Raw genomic sequence first — 22,326 nt, 5'->3', positions numbered from 1 at the left:
AATACTGTTACACTATAAAGCAGTAACATCTTTCAGCCCCTTCAGGTTGAAAGTAGGACTATTTTAAACATACCAATTGCAGCATATAAATTAGATTCAACAGGGATTAAAATACAGGAGAAAAGAACAGTAAAGAACAGGAGTAAGAAGTGAAATATCATTAAATGAGTCTATTTTAGGTATCTTGTTAATGCCATTTAGTTCTGGACTTTTTTCTTTGTTAATTTTTTAATTTATTTAAGCTGAAGTAAGAGTCTTAAAATCTAGGGACAGCACTTAGCAAGAGGAAAGACTGAAGTCTGTATTAGGAAGCTAGCTGAAGAGAACAAGTTTTGAGGGAAGATTTTAAGTTCTTGAGTGAAGCAAAAACATGAGGGAAGATGAGCCTGCCGTGTAGGTCAACATAAGGAAAACCTTGGAGTCACCCAGGGAAGAGGACGACCATAAGCAGAAAAGGAAAGCTGACACATTAGAAGAAAAAAATGAAGATGAGGTTCTTTAGGGGTCAAGTTGACTAGGACTTTGAGAATAAAGAATTTGAATTTCATTTGAAAACAAATCGTGTGTTCACCAGGGAACCAAGCAGAATGTATAAATTAGACATTCTTTATACTGGAAAAGAAATAATTGTAAGTGAATGAGTTTTAGAGGCAAAGAACTTAGGTTTTGTGTTTGCAGATGTGCAATCGTGCATCTAATTTAGATATAGTTCTCTTTCCAGTCCCAACATTTGTGACAGCTGTACGTATCTGAAGTAAAGACAGTCCAAAAATTTCTTTCAGTTTAAAGGAAATTTCTAGAATATATATTTTATGTGTTTGTGCATATATATATATATTTAAGTTTATGCAGTCTGTATCCCATAGTAAAGGAAAGGAGCACACTAAAGCAGAAATGGTATAAATGACTCGGCAGAGTGTTTACCACTCAGTCTGTAGCTTATCTCCTTGTTCATCGTTGGAGATAGTTAAATGATCTATATCAAAATTGTTCTACAGCTGCCAGTACCTGCAAGCATATAAAAAGACGGGTAAGATTTCTGGGAGGCAGATGCCCGCATTGCTAAAAGGACTGCCCTAGTTGGCATAATCAGTACAAGAAATGAAGAGTGAACGAGCATAGAAATAGAATTACTTTTCTATCCCTTGAAAGGAGGCAGTAACGGGCTACTTTCATTTAGTTGCTCCTGCAGCTGACTATGCTGAACTTCCCCTGAATATAGAAAAAGGGCATTTTAATCTCCAAAACCATCCATCTGGCATCTTCCATTAACATTAAACACACACAAAAAAAAAAAAAAAAAGAAAAGGGGGAGTATAGTTTTTGTCCAGAAACATTTATGTCTGACTTGAGGATCCTACAAAAATTTTAACCACTGGTGGAAGGTGCCCCATTCAGGGTAACCATCTCTGTGCACCCTGATCCTGCAACTCATGGCAGAACAGAGTTTGTCTGTGCCTTGGATTTCACTGTCACGTCTTATTTCTTCCTTACTGGACTGAAGTGATTTAAATCTGTTTGAAATCTGTATACGGTTGGATATTGCTTGAAATGAGCTACAGCGTGAGTAGACATGAGAGACTGACAGTCGAACACATATAGTAATCAGCAAGGGCAGGATTTAATTGCAGCTAATTTGTACTGGTTGAACACCTCTCCGTATAAAACATATTTTGTACTCAATTATATTTATAATGTTTTGGACAATCAACATATGGTAAAACTTAACAGTATAACCATTTAATCTAACACAGATTTGACCTGTCCCTTCTTTCTTTGCTTGTCAGAAGCTTTTATTCCTTTCTACGTGGAAAAGAGTTTAAGAAATGCAAGCCTGGATACAGGACCAGATCTCTTCCTATCTTTGGTCCTACTTATTTGATTTTGAGGATGCATTAAAGGCCACCACATGAAATGCTGAATTCCCTCTGTTCCCAAAACCTTGTTTTTAGCTGAGAAATTCAGGAAACTTGCTGAAGTTGTATTACAGTGTGGGTGAATACATATGGCTTGTGACAGGTGAGATACAACACAATAATTTATGACTGTGTGAATGTACATTGCTGAATCCCTTTCTTTGTTCTCAAGTATAAATGCCCTTCTCCTTATCATTCTTTTTCAATTTTTATAAAGCCATGTTGTTGAAGCTTTAGCTGTAATTATTTTGTCTTCTTGTAACACCTAGGGAAAAAACCAAACCAAGCCAAACCCAGAATTCCGCTATGCCAGAAATAATATGGGGTAATATATTGCAAAACTTAAAAAATATGTTCTAGAACAGAGAGTACTTCTCAATAAAGAGTTGCAACAGAGGCTTTTGATGCTCAAAATGCAGAAATATTAAGCAAAAGCTTGGGTTGGTACTGCTTGCACTTGGCAAAACTTCAGAAATTGCTTCTTCCAGCAATTATATTGACTGGTCAAGGTGAAAATTCCTGCAGCCATTGCTTGTACCTTTTTTTTTAACTTTAGCTTTGTTGCAAACTATCTACTTTGGAATACTATTAATTCACAATGTAGATAAATGTAAATGGTGCTAATGATATACCTTGTCTTGCAAGATGATGTAAAAGCTAGAGCACATTCCATGTGTCCAAATTTCAAGGAACAGTGCCTATTAGGTCAGCAGAAGTGCTCACTTTGTAGTTACAGAGTCTGCCGATGCTTGTTATAATAGAGGGAGTATCTATACTACTTTAACTGTGTCAGACTAGTCAAAGAAACACTGGCCTTGAAGATTAAGGAAGTCAGCTTAAGTAAAATTAATTTATTTTCCTGGGTAGTGTAATCATCTCTAGTCACTAGAAAATGTTGTCTCAATGATACTGTGCTGGCCTGATTGTTGTACTCTGATGGCTATAAAAGTCTATTTTAATGCCTTCTAGTCAGAAAGAAATTTAATCTCTCTTCAACATTACTTCCATTGTTTTTATTTTGGTGCTATTCAAGTGTGATTCTCTTTGCACCTGTAAAATTTTTTTTTAAATTGTCTTTAATTTACAGTGTTAGGCCATGTAGTCTTTCTGTGATTCACCTTTTCTCTGTGTCTTTTTAGCAATGAAGACATAATTCAGCTATTCTTTGTAAAGGCACAAAGCCTCTAGCCAGAATCTTCCCAAATTTTGATGGAGAAAAATATAAACAAAAATATCAGGGATTGTTAAATTATTTTTAAAGAAGTTACTAGGCCTTTTCATTTTCACAGTATCCTTAAAATAAAAAAGTATAAATGATACTAATTAAAAAAAAAATCCTTAGGGCTTGAAGTTGAGCCTTTTTACTCTGTTCACTTGTCTCTGTGCAAATCACACACGGCCGTAGCCAAAGCCTTTGCAATGTTCCCTAACATCTGCTTGCCAGAGTCCAAGCCAACTTTGCTGAATAGCCTGCTTGCTCCTTTACCCGTAGCAGAGAGAGTTCAGTGCCTGCATTGAGAGCTGGAGCACTCGTGGAGCTGGTGACTAACCTGAGCTCTGAAAATTGTTCTCTCTGCAGACTTTGTCAAATTATGTAACTCTGAATTCTCAGTCTTAAGTGCCTAAACATTAAGATGAAAAATACCATCAACATTATTAGAATTTACAGAAACGATAATATGGTACTATTTTTGTGGATTTGATTGACGGGAACTCTGGAAACAGATGCTTTGCAGTCAAATCTGTTTTTTTCCCCCTGCTTCTTTGTTTAAAAAAAAAAAAAAAAAAAAGGCTTTTCATAAAACAGTGGCTGTGTCAGAATTTTTACTTCAGAAATAAAACTTATCCCCGATACATAAGATGTCCATATAAAACTGGTACTTAAAACCCATCAGCAGACACACCATGGGATGTTGTTGGAGGTTCCTACTGCAACAGTTCAGAATGAAAGGAATCTTCTCCCTCCCCCTGCCCCGAAGGAGTGTTTATTGCTGTTGTTTCTGACAATGATTTGTTTTTCCAACCTGTGAGCTATGAAATCAAGGTCTTTGAAACTCTCCCAAGCCATCCCAAGGTCACATCCTGGCTACTTTGGCTGAGAGAGGCTCTAAAACATCGTATGGCTCAACTGTTCTGAGCACGTAGGCATGATCTGCACTAGTAAATGGAGCATACAGTTCCTGGATCCTGAACTGGGCAGCTGACACAGGGTGAGACACACCTGAGCTAATAGGCATTTTAGCCCCCAGAATTAGGATGATTGCACCCAGTTCCCTAGTCAGACTGGTCCTTGGAAAAGTCTGACTGCAGAACTGCACTTGGGTGTTGCTTGGGAGAGTACGGGTCAGCACAGGTCAAAAAGCGTGCCAAGAGCTGTGCTCACAGCTTGCCAGCATGGAAAATCACATTCTTCTCAGGCACTCTCCAGTTTATTAGCATAGGTGAAGCCTGAGAGAATCAGTAGAAGTGATATTGTCGTGGTACCCTTTTCAGTAATTCACTCCCTATTATTTTTTGTAACTATAAACATTAAAGTGCTTGTAGCATTCATGTCTTAGTGATATTAATGAACCTGGGGATTGCTGGAGAAGAGGGTGAGAACCTTTGACATTCATCTAAAATGAAAGATTGCCTCGCCTGCTGGCCACAGCTCTGCCTTCGGGTAGCTACGTAAGCCTTATGCCATAAACTGTGCTCCAGAAAGTATTTCAAAGCAATCCCGAAGTCCTGACATAAAACGGTTTCTCTCCCATTTTTATTTTTCAGTCCACTGTCCTATGGCACGAGAAGAGCCCTGGGAATTGCAGTAGACTAATAGATACAATCCAGAAGGCTTTCTCATAAAAGGCAAGGCCTTTTGACTAAAAATGCTGTAATAGTATGATGTCTGTCATTTTTTTTTCCAAAATCTCAGAGCTGGAATTATCTACATTTTTTCCTACAAAATAAAAAATCGATCTCTAATAGGTAGAATTAAATTTTTAAAATAACAGCAAAAGTAAAATTTACTATACATTGTAACACTGTGGTAGTATCAAAATATCTGGTCAGGAATAGATCAATGTTTTGTGTGACACTTGCAGGTGATTGTATGAAAAAGTGATGATCTAGGAAGAAAACATAGATGAGTGTTCACAGATAAGATGCACTGCCTCCTGCCTAGTCAATTAAAACAAAAGGCAGTATTAGAAGCAATAAAGTAGTATCAGATCATGACACCTAAGGTTAAAAAAAAAAAAAAAGCTTTATATCTGTTTACTGGTTTTTAGTAGTCCCATGTCTATCTACTGATGTCTGTAAAATCAGTACTATGTGTTGAAAGCAGCACGTAAAATGATTATGAACTTAGAACTAGAACTTAGTTTATTATTCTTGTATTATGTGGCACTGTGAATAGTTTGGTATACTAAAAATATTGCCAGTATCATACCTAGATGAAATACACTTGTAAGACATAAAAGGTTCTGCTCTATAGCATATACAGTTATTAAATTTTGAAAGCCCTTTATCTATCCTTGAAAAGCCTTGCTTCCCTTTTCAATCTCTGAACCTACGGTTACATGGGAGCAACTGAGGACTAGACATAAGGAACCGTTGTTAACAAAATATTTCATGAAATAATGAAATGAAACGGGAGGATAAAATGGAGTATTTATTGAAAAAGTTGGCAATCCATATATAAGTTTAATTATCAGTAAATTGTCAAAGGTGAAAGATTGCATCAAGTTTGAAAATTCTGCTGGTCATTGGTCAGTGAAAAGTCTGTCATGTTGTAAAACTACCTAGGATTGACATGGAAAGAAAGTCTTGATTGAGAGAGAGGTTAAGTTTTGGGAGGATGCGTGTAACTACCCAGGTTATTCAGCTAATTTTTGTTCTGTATTTTTCAGGAAAGAAAATGTAGCATTTCTAATTAAGGTATGTGTGTGAAAAGGCTGTGGAAGTGTAGTGTTTCTTTAATCCATACAATGCTGTCTCACACCTTGATGGTACCTCTGGTTTTCTTTAAACAATTCAAAATGTCAATTTGATTATCAGCCTGCCATTTTCAAAATTACTGTAAAAATAATGCGAAAGAACTGCATGAGAAATTTACTGCGTGGATAGATACTGGTTTTGATATAAGAATGATTTTTAGATTAAGTGGGAGATTAGGCTCTTTTATTACTTTTTTCCCGCCATGTCCAGTGCAATGCTGTGAGGGCTGGTGGAGAGCTGGCCCTTCCTGTGCTGGGCTCTGCTCTCCTGTGCGGGTGCAGGTTGCACGGGCAGAGCAGGGGAGAAGGAAGCAGCTAAATAATATGTTTTTACATATGCCTTATGTAAGCGTGCAAGTGTGGACATACATATTTGTTTTTAATGAATAAGTACAAAGTGTGCTATGAGGGAAATGAACCCCTCATCTCCTCTTTTTTCATAGACACCTTGGAGACAATGAGGGTGAAAGTATTTGAAGGAGGAAAGGGCAATGGTGATGACTTGATGGCTCACATAAAGGAATCTCTGAAAGAAATCCAGAATTTTTGAGAGCAGTCACAAAGAGGAATTGTTACAGATTGATGAGGTTTAAAATGTTACAAGAAGAAAAAAGGATGTATTATAGAAAGGAAAATCTGGAAAATACTTCAAGGGCATGAAATCTGAACTATGTGCGATATGTAGAGGAGTGCCTTAAGAAGACTAGTAACTGAGTTTTGACCATGTTACATTGATGGCAAGACGTGATAGAAGACTGATAAAACAAAAGCTAAAATTCAGGTTTTGATTTGTGTAAAGTAAGAGTAGTTAAAAGGAGTAAAATTGATATCTAAACTTCATTTCCAGTGTATTTTGATCATGTGCCTAGGTTGCTAGTGCTTTTTTTTTTTTTTACGTGCATGCTAGTGATAGGGATTATGCAATATATGATACATGGTTCAGAGGAAATTTTTACAGTCTGATGCCAGAAGAGACTTAAACTGATGTGAAGTATTACGTATGTTTGGCACCAACATAACTGGGTGTGTCTACTTTTACAAATGCATCTAAAGATGATAATGCCCCTGAGCATATTTATTATTATAATTCCTTGATTAGGTTGCTGTTTGAGAAGATTACTGTAGATGCCAAGGCAATATAATAAGTTTCATTTTTCCCTGGGAGAGCTTGATGAAGTGTGATTGGAACATCTACCTTTTAATTCGAATGCCTAACCTGTTGTGTTGCTCATGTATACTACTTGAGAATTCCTTGTACAGTTGCTATAATTTCTCCAGCACCTAAACACCCTGGGAATTGCAAAACGTCTTTCTATTCCTCTTCTGCAAAACATTTTTACTAGCTTCAGGTCTTTTCTTTTTCATCCCTGCAAGTTTCTAATCATAAAGAATATACTCCCTACCAGATCTCCTCACAAGGGCTGAAACTAGGATGAGGAGCCTGAGGACATTTGCCTGTCTGTCTTCACTTGTATTTTAGCTTAAAATTAAAGCTCTTTGTCATTTCACTCTGTTACAATCTTCACTCTTAAAAGTCCCCAAAGTGGAGAATTCTTTCTCAGCAGCTCTGTCTACACAGCCTGTTAAGGCTACCCTTCAAAACATACAACTCATTTGCCAGCTGCAGCAAGAACTTGAAGACTGGGATTCTTCAGAGACAGAGGTCTGCGTGTTGGATCATGCCTGCTAGATCATCACAAAATGCACCAAAAAAATTAAAAGGTAGATAAGCAGCCCGAGAGAAGAGCTGCAATTGTAGTAATTCGGGCAGACCAGAGTAGACCGCAAGTGCAGATAGCCTTTTCAGAGAGATGCAGAGCTAACCAGTGCTACTTTTGTTGAGTTTTCCACAGAATATAAGCATTTCCTTCAAGAAAAAAGGTAGTTTTATGTGTGTGAATGCATGTGTTACTTTGCACATACATACATATAAATTAATTTGTGATCATGGTACAGAGGTTCCTCAGGATCCTCACAGTCCACACTTGGTAGCAGATTTTAATGCTTCAGAATTATTCCATGGAGTTTAGATCAGACCTTGTGTTATCAGCACACTCATAGCTATTGCCGAGTGCCACCGTTGATAAGTCTAGTGTCTAGAAAATGGGCTGTTTATTTGCATAATTTACTTCTTGATCTCATATCAGTATTTTTACTGTTTGTTTTTTTTTTTTTAAACTCCAGACAGGACTGCGTTTCTCTCTCCAAAAGGAGGTTTATCAAAAACCTTGAAAAAATACAAATAAAATGACTATTATTGTATCACCTATTTACATTCATGTTTATTGTTTCTTCCCCTAATTATTCTTGTATTGACTATGTACCTGGAGCTCTTTATGCTGACTAAAGTTTTAAAAAGCATTACAAAAATATCCATTACAAAAATGGACTCAGTAGGATTTCAGTTGAGCTGATTTAGCTTTAGCAATAAAGACCGATTTTTTTAAGTGGTGTAGACTATGTAGTGACTTTTGATCAAATTATTTCATTAAAAACATGATCGAAATCAGGTTATCAAAGATACTTTGTAAGTTTTGTTAATGTAGCTTTATATTTAAACTCACAATAAATTATGAGTCAATTTGCTTTTGCTTTTTTTTTTGTTTTTGTGGAGATGTGTGACTTCAGTTGATCAAGCTCTGCTTCAGACCCTCGTTCTTGCCTTGTTTTTCTCTCCTCTTCCTAGCTCTCCATTTCAGCCAGGCATCTGTTGTTCATACTAAGAATTGTAGTATCAAGAAAATCTTGTTTTCTGCTACTGTTGTGCCCATACTTGGAGGTGAGGACACAAGAATCCTGCCCAGATGGCTCTGACTTCAATTAGGGCACAGAACGCTTAATTATAAGCCATCTCCTGTTCTGTATAAACCATTTCTCTGTTCAGTCCAAAATTTCAAGGATAGTCTCATAAACACAAATGTGGTCATGTAAGGTCAGAAAATTCCAAAGAGCGAGTCTGTATGCGCAGCTCTTACTGATCCTCTGCTGTTAACTCACCATAGAAACAAACCATGCTGAAGTTTCATAGTTTCATGATACTCAGTTTATGAGAACATGGTGTTATTTGAAATGTAGCAAGGTGTTAGACATCACAGTAATCCGAACTTGGCATGCTTTCACAGGAACCACACGGTCAAATAAAATAGGGCTGGAAGATGCTTGTAAAGATCTTCTGTGTCCCAGAGCACAATCACTGCTTTTAACAGTTCCTGAAGATGCTTCTTAAACAGGTCCAGTGACAAGGATTTTACAGTCTCTACACAATTTATTGTACTCTTCCACTATCCCTACCATTGGAAAGTTTCTTCTTAAATTTAATTAAATCTCCCTGGATTCAGTTTAAGGCCATTCTTGCTTGTCCTGCCCATGGAATAGAATTAATTCTTTCTGTGCAGAAACTTGCTGAAGACTGCTATTGCGTTAGGGTTTTTTTTTTTCTGTTTTTATGATCAGACTTCTGCTATCCCATAGTTGGATTTTCTCATCGCGATCATTCTTAGTGCTCTTCTCTGGTCGCTGGTAAGATGGTCCATCTCTTTGAAACATTGTGCCCCAAGCTGGGTACAGTTCTCTAGCTGTTTCTTTAGAAAGTTGAATAAAGTGGAAAAAATACCAGTTTTGTATATGACACTTCTATTTATATGTCCCAGTTTGCTTGTATCATACTAACATGACAGTATTGACTTATGTCTTTAATATATGTTTTTCGTGATAGATGTATATTTTAAATTTGAGATTTCTTTAAATTATGTCCTTGTAAAAACAGAACTTCAATAATTAGATCTATTAAAAATATTTTAAAAGAAACTTTAAATTTATAATATCTAATGTGAAACTCAGACATTAACTTTGTTCTTCTCCACTGATTATCAGTTGGATATTTCAGTAATGGCTAATGTGCCTTCTTCCCATACAGCAAAAGCCTGATATGGCCATCTTGATAATATTTCCTTTTGTGGTTGCAATCTCACTCATGTCTGTGGGTATGGATGTGTAAGGGCAGTGGTAAATCAAATCAGTTAGTGTTCAAATAATTGGAGCCCTTTCAGTCAGTAACTCTTCAATAAATATGTAATTCCTCACATTTTGATTGGCTGAGAGAGTTTGATTTGTATAATTACTGTAACTTTATTTCTAATTACTTTGCTACCATGTAGATCCATACACTTTGACGGATGGCTTTGGTTTCTAGCGTGCAGGGTATTGGAATGAGGAATCTGTGCTTATGATGCTTTGTGTCAGCACTCCTTTGCCAGTCACAGTGCAGAATGTTATTTAATTGAAAATAAGTTGTGAAGATAGAGCTATTTATTTCTGCTTTCTAAATGGCTAAGGCTGTTCTAGGGTAAATATTCTTTTGGTGTTTGTTCTTCGTATGTTATTTTACCTCTCTGTATTACTTAAGAAAACTAATCAGTCCTTGCATCTGTCCTCTCAAATTTTAGGTTCTGTTCTAAGAATCTTGCTGCTGGCCAGAACAAAACGTTTCAGTATGTGCTTCCGTTTGTTTTATATCTGCCTCGCCTTTTGTTTTAGTTTTTATCTTGATTATGATTTTTGTTAATCATTTGCTTAATAATCTCCATGCTGATTTCATTGTCTTTAATTTCTAAATTTCCATTTCAGATTTCTATCAATTAAAACCGCCGCCTTCTAACAGCCTAACCTTATAATGCTTCCCTTGATATTATGTTTCTTTCTCCTCCCACATTTGCTCTGCATTTTGATTTTAGCACAAATGGGACCACTCTTGCTTTCATTTGCATCAGTTCCTTTCCTATTTATAAATTATCAAACCATCTATTATTCCACCTAAGCCAACACTGCTTTGTTTCAGACTGCTTTAATTGAAAGTAGGCTTCACAGCCAATAAGTGAGTGTCTACAATGGACAGACTTGAAAGAAGGTCTTTTTTTAACCAGCTCCTTTCAAATCAAGGATACGTACACATTTGTACCATATATACATAGTATTACATAAACGTATAATAATTTTAAGGACTTTTTTATTTCTGGATGCACACATGGGATAGCTGTATTGATTGTTCTTCTTTCCCTGCACACTTAAATAGCTTTTATGTATCTGCTAGCTGATTTTCATGTGAAATAGTTCATACCAGTTTTCATGTGGAAAACTGGTACATGCCGCCATTGCGTCATTCTGTTCACGTAAAACTAAGAGATCAGCTTTTCTGTTTAGCTATTACGTGTCCCAGTTTTCTGGAAATAATGCTACATGGAAGAAAATAGCAGTGGCAGGACATTTGTGAGCTTGTGGTGCTGGTATTTGATGTGTGCACTGTTCTTGTTTTCATTTCATTAGTTTCATTTCATTCGTTCAGTCACTGCGTAATGTAAGTAGTAGGAATGAAGTAGGGTAGATTGCCTGCTCCTGTGTTTACCAAAGGAAAGTTAAGTTCAGGCATGTGGAATAAAAGAAAGGAGATAGTCAGGTTGGAGCACAGCTTTGGTGCTGTGGGTCCCCATCTCTCCTAACCCTTGACATTTGCATTCTTCGGGTGGTCCAAGCCTTGGAGATGGCATTTGGGTTTGCTGTCATGGACTGTGTTATGTGTGGTCGGACATGTAGCCCGAATGACCAATGCAGACTGATGTCTACAGGGAAGAGCCCTGCTAATGCCACCAGGAATTGAAGCAAGCTGGTGTTTTTTTTCTAGTTCTTGGTCAACCAAATAATGGGCAGGAAAAATGAGAGAGTTGTTTTTGAAACAGTGTTTAGTATCCATTAAATTGGGTTATAGAGAGAGAAGCTAAATTTGCTTTATAAAATGAAATATGTTAGCTGCTAAGTTATCAGTGCCCTGTATTTATTTAGCATCTTTCACATGGGGAAAAAGTAAGACACTAAACAAAAAAAAATTGCCAAAACAATTAGAGTGAAAAAAATCTGGTAATTAACTATTATTTTTCACAAAACTAGTCTAATTACGAATCAGTCATGGTAAAATGAAAGGTCAATAACTACAGATGCATAATTTCTCTCTGATAGATTGCTGTTTGAAAATAGGTTTATGACAATTATGTGATTAATTTCCTTTTATTAAACAGCATTATGAGACTTCATGTTGCATTCATCAGTTTATTACTGTTACTTTTTCTCTTCAGTTGCAAATTAATCCTGGATAACATCAGGGCAGAACAGAAGCTCAGGTAGATTGAGGATCTCTTCTTCTAGTGTTGTTTGTGTTGCAGGGAAGACCACAGATCTGAATCAAAATCAGAGCCTCAGTATGCTGAAACCGGCAGTATCATCCTAAGAAAACAACCACAACCAAACAAAAAAATACCCTAACAAAGTGCTTTTAGTCGAAAAAAATGACGGCCACATCCAGTGAAATTCTTACGTTTCTAAGATGAGGCACATGAGGAATGTAAGTACATAAGTTAAACTGTGATCCAGAACAGCTTTCCCCATTTGCCACCTAACCCTCAAAGTGCCCCTGCCTTTTGAATCTTGAAATTCCTCAGGCATGAAGAGTTACTGTCCTGGACAAACGTGGAATTTTCCCAGCCTTGGAAAAGCTGAGCAGCCTGGGGATCAAGGAACCAGGCATTCATTTGCACAAATTCCTATAGCATCAATACAGTAAATGTTTTCCCGGTATTCAGGGTTCACTTAATCACACCCCGTAGGCTTGGGCTCAGTACAGTGTTCAGTGACTGCCACCACTTTTTGGGGACATAGTTGCAGAAGGTCAGTTGTATTCTGTCCTCCTATCTAGCAGCATGGTGGTGGGAATACTTGGGATGGTAATGCAATGTCCAAGGCTGTTACCTCTTGAGCATAATTTAGTTTCAAATATTTTGGTCTCTTGGAGGTTTGTGTTCTACTTCTAGGGAAGGCTGCAGGGCACCCCGCAGTTTAGCTGCTGAAATTGTGTACTTTGCACACTGAGGCTGTCTGCAGCTGCTAATCCAGATGCAGAAGACAGACAAATCTTTTTTGTTTGAGTATTTGCATACTTTATTGTTGGGTTAATTGAGGAAATCCTTCTTAGTGACCATCTAGATTTCTTAGGTAGTATATTTCTTGAGGTGGGTTCCAACAGCCTTAGCTATCTGGTGCTTTGTTTCTACTTCTGTAGGAAAACACTGTAATAATTGTTCAGCTTACCCCTCCTAGGTGAAATCAGGCTGGTTATGTGGCTTGGATTTTAGTTACACACAGGATTTCCTTGACTTCATGGGCTCTGTAGTGTGGCACATTTGTCCTCAGCTGGCAGGCCGACAGGTTTTATCTTCTTCGTGTAGCTTAGAGAAAAAGAGTGCTGTTCACTAAGTAAAATTGGGATGTCTTGGGGTGCATGGGAGTTTGCTTTTCCTGTCAAGTCTTCTGCAGAGACTGCTGTTGGAAAGGAGTTGGATCATCTTAAATTCAAGATTCTTTGAATAGTGCTAAATGCTTTGGTACTCCATTTGGAAAGATTATAAGCTGCCGTGCTGACTGGCTGTGATATTCGTTAGAGAACGTAGAACTTTCTGGGAAAATACAGTCAGCGAGAGACAACAGTTTAGCAGTATCATTTGAGTGCTGTTAAGGGGTGTTGAACAGCATTGTCTGTCACCATCTTTGGAGGATCTCATACAACTATGGGTAATTCTAGGCTTCTCATTCAGAGCCAGCTGAAGAACGGTCCTGCGGCGGGGTGTAAAGGCGCAGAGGTTCTCCTGAAGTGATTTTTATAATAAATGTATCTATGGAATCATTTGGTTAACTTGTTATTCAACCAGTGCAGAGGAGTCTTTGGCCTTAAATCCAGCTTAGCATGTTGATACGTTTCGGTTGCACAGTGCTACTAGCGAGATGACTCTCATTTGACATATTCAACCATTTGGAAACTTATTTTATGTTAAACTTATTTTATGTTCAACAGGAATGTTAGAGTATGCAGTTATTTGAAAAAATAAAATAGGGATTTGGACTTAGAGAAAGGAAAGAATCTGGTTGTCTTCTGGCAAGTTTTTTTGGTTCTGGTTATCTGCAAAGTATACACCTCTTGTCAGTATACATAGGGAGTGCCTGTATAAACATTCGTGTTTTGCCTGTTCCACATAATAGTTTCTTGTATCATATTTCTTTTGACCTCGCTATCTGAAACCAATTACAGGAGATCCATTTGGGCTGCATCTATTTTCATAAGAAGCCCAGGCAGCAGTGTTTTTCTCAGAGATTAATATCAACATCAAATATGCTTCTGAGTGCTTTGTTATTTATGTTTCAGAGAGATTTTGTAGCCTTCAGCTCTCAAGAATGTGTCATGCTGTGCTGTTTATACATCGACGATATTAATGGGCGTAGATGTCATTTTTCATTTTAACGTCTCAAATGCAACAGGCTGATAGGTTAAACATTCCTGTTTTTAAAGGAAAGATATGAGTGACATCTGTTTCCTAAAAATATACATATATTTACTTATTAAAAAACAAAGTAATGTTTACCATCTTTTAGTGGCAGCTTTCGCTTTATTAAAATGATAAAACTTTAAAAATTATTTTAAGGCAGGCTTATATTAAATACAAGGGTTTGGAATACAAAGTAAAAGCAAGTTGTATCTCATAGTATTATCACCAAGAAATTGCAAAACCTACAGCAATTTATCAACTTTAATAGGGTGAGTTATATGCAATTAATTTCATTTTTATTCTGCTTATGTTTTAGCTATGCCAAAACTGCACAGTAAATATTAAGAAGTAGTGTTCCCAATAAATATTTTACTAGAAGACACAGTGAGTTCTGGAAACCATATGCCCAAATTTCCTGCTTGTACAGCCATTACTTAAAGCATTATAATGATTTTCATTTGCATTATTAAAATAATTTCTGATCCTCAGTTCTTTTTATCGCTTTTGTCTGCATTGACTTTTTTGCGTAGTTTTACTAATTTAGATAACTTAATTAAGGAAAAGTGCCTCCTAAATTTGAAACAAATGTTATTGGAAACTGGATACGATTTTGACTGCCTTAGAATCCATACTTGCTGCTGTTAACTTGAGGTGGGACTCAACATAATTTTGATCTGCCAGATTTATAAACGTCTGTTAGTTTGTCTTCATCGAGCTGTTGTTAGACCACAAGTTATTATCAAATTAGTTCACAGAAATTTATAAATGATATGTGGGATGGGTGTTTACGTGAAGTGTACATGTTAAACTATGAATTTTGAAAGACACTTTCAAGCTATCAATTTGTTTTGCAAAGATTTTGTAGCAGCAAATGAATTGGTAGAGCTGAATGTTTTACAGTCTCATAATCTTCACGTATGAATAATGTCAGTAATAATCCTTTGAAATTAACCGTGTGTTTCTGGGAGGTTGTTTACTGAGTAGCAAAATCTAAAGTTAAGCAGCACACTGGGAAGAAAAAGTACCGTATGACAACTGCTATAAGAAAAAAGGCTGACAGTGATTTCTCCTTATGAGTTTTAAATCATCTCTGATCTTTTGAAATTGTTTTCTGTTCTTCTTCTATCTCCTGTGTTTACAATAATCTAAACTGCCACAATAAGATCACTGAAGTATTCAGGTAGTCATCATTTATAAGACATGCTGTATTAAAAGATGAGCCTTTACTCCTTTAAAGATATCCCAACCAGCACATATGAATCAAAATAGTTTAAGTAGCAGAGCCTTTTATGCAAACATATCCTGTTGTGCTGCCTTGCTTTTTCATAAAGTGTGACTCTTTTTGTAGTTAGCAGTAGGAAGTCATGCTTTCTTAGGCTGATTCCATGGGAGTATGCTAGCCACAATTCGAAATTATACTGTCTAGCTTGCATCTAAGCTGCAGCATACTATAATTCTCTAATTTTCAAGTACTGTAAATGTACAGCTTTAGCAGATCCTTGCTTGCTTGTTTTATTGTATTGACGTGAGATGACTTTGCTGCTAAGGAAGATTAGGACACTGAAACAACTTGCCCAGTGTTCCAGTTATTTGCAAGTATACATCAGCATTATATCATTACGATTTCTTTTCCAGATAAAGGCCATGTAATGAATTTTCTACGACCCCGACAAAAAAAAAGTAATTATCTTTCTGGTTTTTCCCGTTTTCTGTAACTCCAGATCTCTTCTCTGGTTCTTGTAGCAATATCACCCCGAGCGGTGAGGTTAGTTTTCCTGTACAGTCTCCCAGGAATTCAGGAGTGCAATAGTTCTCTCGCTTCCATTCAAGTTTCCCTTTCGGAGAGCTCTAACGATTGGGAAGGATTATAAATTCACCATAGATCTTCCGTTCGTGCATTTAATCCATGTTTTGTGCTTAAACCACTGCAAGATGTTGGGACCAAATCCTGGTGCCTCTGATTTCAACAAATATATTTATCTGTGATCTCAGACAGAGCAGGATTGTCCTTTAGGATCTGCTGAACAACTGTGAGTGCAGAAGAGATTATGCTATTCACATAGGAAACAGGGCATCCAGTGGTTCCTTGGTAACAAAATATTTCAAGTGCACTTTGAAATATGTTAACTTTTATTTATTTTTGGCAGAGAGAAGCTAGTTCTGTGTGTCTCGTTGCTTAGGTTCAGAGGAATGTATAGTCTTTGTAAAGCTGACCTGTAATTACTTGAGAATTTGATGAAACAATATGGGGATTGTTGTGGGAATGTCTCCAAATGTTAAAAGTCTGCTCTGCAAACTTTGTACCAGAGCTTTCTATGGGGAGATGAATCAATGTTGTTAGGAGATGGTGCTAGTGCATTCAGTTTGTTTACTTTGGTTTTCTATGTCTGCCTGCCTTCTCAGAAAACTTGCTTGGAGCCAGACTGTAGCAGCCCTCTCTCTGTCTTTTCATAATTGATCAGGGGATGACTGCCTTCCCTGAGGGTTAAGACGTGGCAACTTTTTCTGTTTGCTCAGCATCTCAATGCAGTAGTTCAAACATTGTTCACACCAGCTGGCAGTGTAATGCCATATGCACATCTTGTCAAAGCAACTGTTGTCATGGATACTAGAAACTATCTTAAAAACCAGCTCATTTGAGTCTAATCAAAATTGTACCTTTCTTTATCAGTTGAGAATCTTTATTATTTTAGGGAACATTGATCAAATGGCATTTATTGCAGGATATTCCATCTACAGTATGTTTTAATAACATAGATAATAGTGATAAGATATTTTAAAGCTGTAACTGCTATTTACTGAACTGATTTTTTAAGGGGGGGGCGGGAAGAGTTCTCCAGGTAGTTTCAGTGGATATGTTTTGAATCAGGGTTTGTTTAATTTCTTAAAAAATACCACTTTATAACACTTGGCATTTTAAAAATAATTTTATAGGGAAAAATAATTTAGTTTAGCCTTCTTTGGGTAAGTGGAATGTTTGTTTACATTTCATATGTTTGACTGTGTTTTGCTGAGTTGGATTGAAAACATAAAATAAATGAAAACATTTTCTATTTTGATTGGGATTCTGTCATCCCAGAGCCTGATCTGGTTGGTTGAGTAGTAATTTCTTTGTTCTCTGATTTTCCTAAGAATGCAAATGAAAACCGCTCATTTTTATTTGGCATTAAAACTGCACTTTATTTTGTCAAAGGAGAGGTTTCTCCTTGAATTGTAAGTACAAAAAGTGTTTTTAATCTTCAATGAATATCCTTATTAATTCACTTTCAAGATAATCTGATGTTGATTTGTCAAATTTAATTACAGCTTCCGGTAACACTTGAAGTCTACTTGCTTTTGCTTCAAAATTCTAATATGAAAATGCAAATTGAATGATAATTTGCAAGGGAGTGGGCATTTTACTTGAACACTCAAAGACAAGTTCCTTGTGGAAATGAGGCTATTGATGCAGTTTATGATTTTTCCTCTTCAAGCACTTTAAACAAATTAACTTTATTTCCTGCAGGATTTCGTGTACATCCATAAATTCTAGTGAAGTCCTATATATGTACTTTCAGGGGTTTTTTTTAATGTTTTAAGTAAAAAACAAACTGAAGTCTGAAATCTAACAAATACAAATCACATAGGTGGAGATTGCATTTGTTCGATTGGACTTTTACCTAACATTAGCAATGAGTAACTCATCTCTTTCTAGGAACTCGTGGAAATTATTTACTTTTTTTTTTTACTTTTAGGCACTCCAGGCAGCAAGGCAGCTGCTTTTACAGCAACAGACAAGTGCACTGAAATCTCCTAAGGGCAGTGATAAACAGAGACCACTGCAGGTTAGTAAAGTATCATTGCTTTTGGGGCCTTACTCTCAGGGAAGAGCGCTGTGCTTGCTCACACGTGAGGTGTGTGTGTGGATGCCTGTGCTCTAATGCTCTGTATGTGCATATTCACATACCAGAGGTTACAGGCTTGCGTGCTGGTGACTTCTCATTCACAGAGAAAATTCACTGTGTTACAAAAGCCCTTTGTGGCTATAGATGCTTAAAGGGTCTAAGACTAAAACTGAGTTCAGTAGCTGTGGTATAAATTAATTCTTTTTAGACATGTTGCAAAATTGGTATGTGATTTTTATACATACATGGAATAAATTGTAAAAATGGCTGTGTTAAGACTAAGAGTAAAACAGTCTCCAGAAAAAAAATCAGCTAAATAACTCATCGGTACGATAGCTAAGTGACAAACAGAGAAGTGTTCAGAAACTACAAACACAACTGCATGAAATTATGAAAGAGCTGCTTCTGCCATTTTAGAAAAACATGTCATAGAGTTTCACACTGGGATGCTGTTGGGCTTCAGATTGTGTTTGGGTGAATAGGAGTTCTGTCATTGAATAATTATTTTAAATGCATTATTAGTAAAAATATATGTAGTGTTTTATTCTTGAAAAATTTTATCTGCGTTTTTTTTGAGGTTTTAGTTCATTTATTGCTAATTCAGACTTCTATATGAAATTGCATTCTGGTGACAAAACTGGTTCTTTCATTGTGTATAGACCAAATACGAGTGGTTGACTGATGAATTACAGTCTGTTGCAGGCAAAAGATGTACATGAGAGACGGTTTTATTTTGTTCAGGAAATAAAAAAGTATAACTCCTACCATTCTATTCCTCATACCTATTTTTCTGGGTAAGCCTTTATACTCTTGGGACTTCCCCTGTTTTCTGATGGAATAGGGTGGTTTTATCTCATTTTTAGTTTTTGTCATGCATAATGGAGGACCCCAGGCACCAGAATTTATCTTTTTCTCTGCCAGTCAAATGTTGTGAAATTGGTCACTTGTGCAATTTTTTTATGTAATTCACATTGTCTCTTTTTCTTTGTGAAACTTCGTGGAGCAATGTTGGACACAGCAAACAGTTCCACGTTCCACATCAGCTCTCTTCAAATATACTTTTAAAGTTGTATTTATTTGCTCAGAATCAAAGAAGAACTTAGGAAATGACTAAAGAAAATGGAAAAAAAGAAAAACAAGTCAAGTTGGCATCCTGCCATGCTGTGATTGTAGTCCAGTCCAGAGGTGTAGGAGTCCTAGGACCATCTAAACTTTCCACTCTTTGCCCTTGACTTTTTGCTTTGTATTAAATATCTTCTAGGCTGAAGGCACACAAGAAGAGTAGTCATTAAGGCAGCAGTTTATGAACAACATAGATTTCTGAAGTTTTTAGAAGTGGAATTGGTGATCTTGAAGGGTTGAATCATGGAGATGATTGATTTAATGAATACCGTGAAAGTAATTTATTCTGCCAGCTCCTCATTCTGAAAGATAACATGGGCTGTACTCGGAGTGTACAAGGTCCAGAAGCTAAGGGAAGTATATGAAACAGGCAAAAACAGTCGTGGTTTTCCAGTGAAGTCAGCTTACTTTAATCCTCCAACATGTAAGCTGGAGCAGTTCAGGAGCTACTGATTTCTCTGTTCACATTCTCCACCCATTTGTAAACCTTCTTTTCACAGCTGAAGACAGGTGGGGGTGCACTATTTGTGGTAGGCATTGATGAAAGGAGAGAAAACCATGTTTGGAGACAAAGACAGTCATACACATAACCCAGAGGATGATGAGGTGAGGAGAGGGAGTCTTGTGCCTTCCTACTCCCAAAGCACTAACCCTGGCCTGATGACTTTTAAATGCCATGGGATGGTGTATTGTGGAGAAGTCCTGTAGTATATGTTTGCCAGGAAGGGTCAGTGCCTCATGAGTCACACTTGCGAGGCAGGAAGAAGAAAATAAAGCAAATAATTTTCTTTTCAGAATTGTTACATGCTCCCTAAAGCCAAGATTATTGCTCATGTTTCCAACTTTTCCTTCCATGATCAGTACATACACAGTACCTCTTATTAGCTTTGGACACTTTATTTGGTTCATTTTTAAATGAGACGAAAATGGAATTTGCTCCCAGACTTTGGTTTATGTATCAAATACCATGTAAATTCAGGTATGAGCACAAACTCCATTTAAATTTTCTTCTATTGTGAAAAGGATGTGTAAAGGTTTTGAAAATGAGTCCTTGGAGCTTTTCTATTTCTGTCTCCTACTGTTACTACAGAGCTGTTCATTGTTCATTATGTAGTGGAAATTCACATTTTGAGCATCGTGGTGCCTGTTTGACCAAATACTGTAATATGGGTCATAAAATTGTACAGTATTATTATTATGCCAAATATAATGGTAACTTTAGCCAAAATCTCTTAGCAGTAGGAATTGCTAAATGTGTATAAGCAATTTGAGGTTTATAAGACAAAAACACTTGTGCTTGTGTTTGTGCTTAAGGAAACAGACTTCTCCCAATATTTTTAAATACTTTAATATTAGTGTATTTCTAATTTCCTCTAATTTCAGAGCAATTTACTGATCTGGCAACTGGAGATATGTTAGAACTGATTTATAAATCTAGTAAAAACCTAATAAAACTTTTAAAACTAGCTCACACATCTACAGGCAAATGTGGGTGTTAGGTAAGCCTTGCCATTGCATCTCTCGTGCTCCATATTTTGATGTAAACAATTCTATTGTTAAGGAAAAAAAAAGGTATTAATTTTAGTGGCTCTCTTTTTGTATTTGATGGCTATTTGGGGGAAAGTAGCATACGGTGTTCTTATATATGTTCTCTCTGTTATTCCATAATGCGTCAAGTATTTTAGTGACTTACAGCACCTACTAGCTAATCAGCAAGTTGAAAGCTTATTGAAGAAACCTTCAAATTTGTGTCCTCAACTTTGCAAAAACTGGGTGTTGGGTAAGTCGTCAAGTTCTACTGTGCTTTACAGAGGGGATGGTTTTAGAGAACCACTGGGTTTTTCCTAGAAGAATTTGAGAGTCCTTTGTATCTTTCTCATGAAAAAGCTTTTTAAATTTCCCACTAGCTATGTGATCTATTGTAAAAGAGGAATGTTGTGTTGGCAAATGTTTTTGGTTTAGTTTTTAATGCAAAAGTTACCCATATCTAGTAGTTATCCTATATTTTCAGGGAGAGGAGGTTTATATTTAGATTGTGAGTTAACAGAATACCTGCAAAAATTACAGTTTTAGATACACACTTATCTTGATCTGCTATTACTTTCTGATTTACATTTTTCTGGGTTTCAGACTGCAGATGGCATAACCATTAGCATGTCTTATGCAAAGCAGGAGAAAAACATCCCAGCTGACAAGCTTGAGCACCAATTGTAGTAGTGATTTTACTTTCGTGTATAGATATCCGAATAAATGTATTTGAAACATGTTTATATATGCCATCCATTACACTGATGCACCAATTGAATGGATCCAATCAGTACATACATTGATTAATGACATATTGCAGAATAACTAAGGAGGGTTTGTGATGAGAGTTGAGGATAATGTTAACCTGCATATGATGAGATAATAGCATTTACTTCCTTGTTGCAATAGTAAGGTTAAGATTTCTGTAGTACTGGTTTTTGTTTCAGAATATTTTTCTTTTCTGGAGAAGCTGTGATTGTGGTAATCCATGGTGAAATGAGCTGATTGCTTTCACGGATATCACTCCTTATCACCACATTTCCATAGTAGACGTAACAGGGAAAATGCCACTTTGGCTCTTAGAACCTGAAGATCATTCTCCTGTGGCAGAAAGTCTCTGTCCTTATGGCCACTGAAGAACCTGGTGTCATCTAGCCTGAGTTTTAAAACTGGCAGCTTTATTGTTCTTGTTACACTTAGTCATGAGCGAGACTTGCGGTTCTTCAACTGTGCAGAGCACAAGCATCACCCAAAGGTAAATGCTGTCAATTTGCTGCCACTGGTGGGTGTTCGTGTACAGCATTGCAATTATTTCCCTTGCAGGTAGGCAAATCTCGGTGCTTAGACTAATCTGCCCATGATACACATACTATTGTTGGCTGCATAGCATAGCGATTTGGACAGCTAGTTGTAATTTTATTTATTTGCTGTGAGAGCTATGAAAAGCCTAGCTATTTCTATTTCCTGTCATGTCCGTAAAGAAGTAGTTTATTTTCATAAAGTCAGACTTTGAACTTTATCTCAATTAGAATAAATA

The 22,326-nt window shown here is 36.7% G+C and overlaps 1 protein-coding gene across 12 annotated transcripts in view; it reads left to right on the top strand.

Annotated features, from left to right (window-relative positions):
* Positions 1 to 22,326, top strand: part of FOXP2 (forkhead box P2) — a 440,831-nt gene that overhangs the window by 291,889 nt on the left and 126,616 nt on the right. For all 12 annotated transcript variants that reach the window (XM_087764527.1, XM_087764525.1, XM_087764524.1 and 9 more), the window contains one exon: positions 17,991 to 18,080. In XM_087764527.1, the coding sequence (XP_087620653.1) occupies positions 17,991 to 18,080 (90 nt within the window). Of the gene's footprint in view, positions 1 to 17,990; positions 18,081 to 22,326 lie in introns of those variants that run through there.

The sequence above is a fragment of the Nipponia nippon genome, unplaced genomic scaffold, assembly GCF_047370975.1.
Source record: "Nipponia nippon isolate SJK-2023a ecotype South Korea unplaced genomic scaffold, ASM4737097v1 scaffold_3, whole genome shotgun sequence".
In the NCBI taxonomy this organism is placed as follows: Eukaryota; Metazoa; Chordata; class Aves; order Pelecaniformes; family Threskiornithidae; genus Nipponia; species Nipponia nippon.
This window is presented reverse-complemented; position numbering and strand designations above follow the sequence as displayed.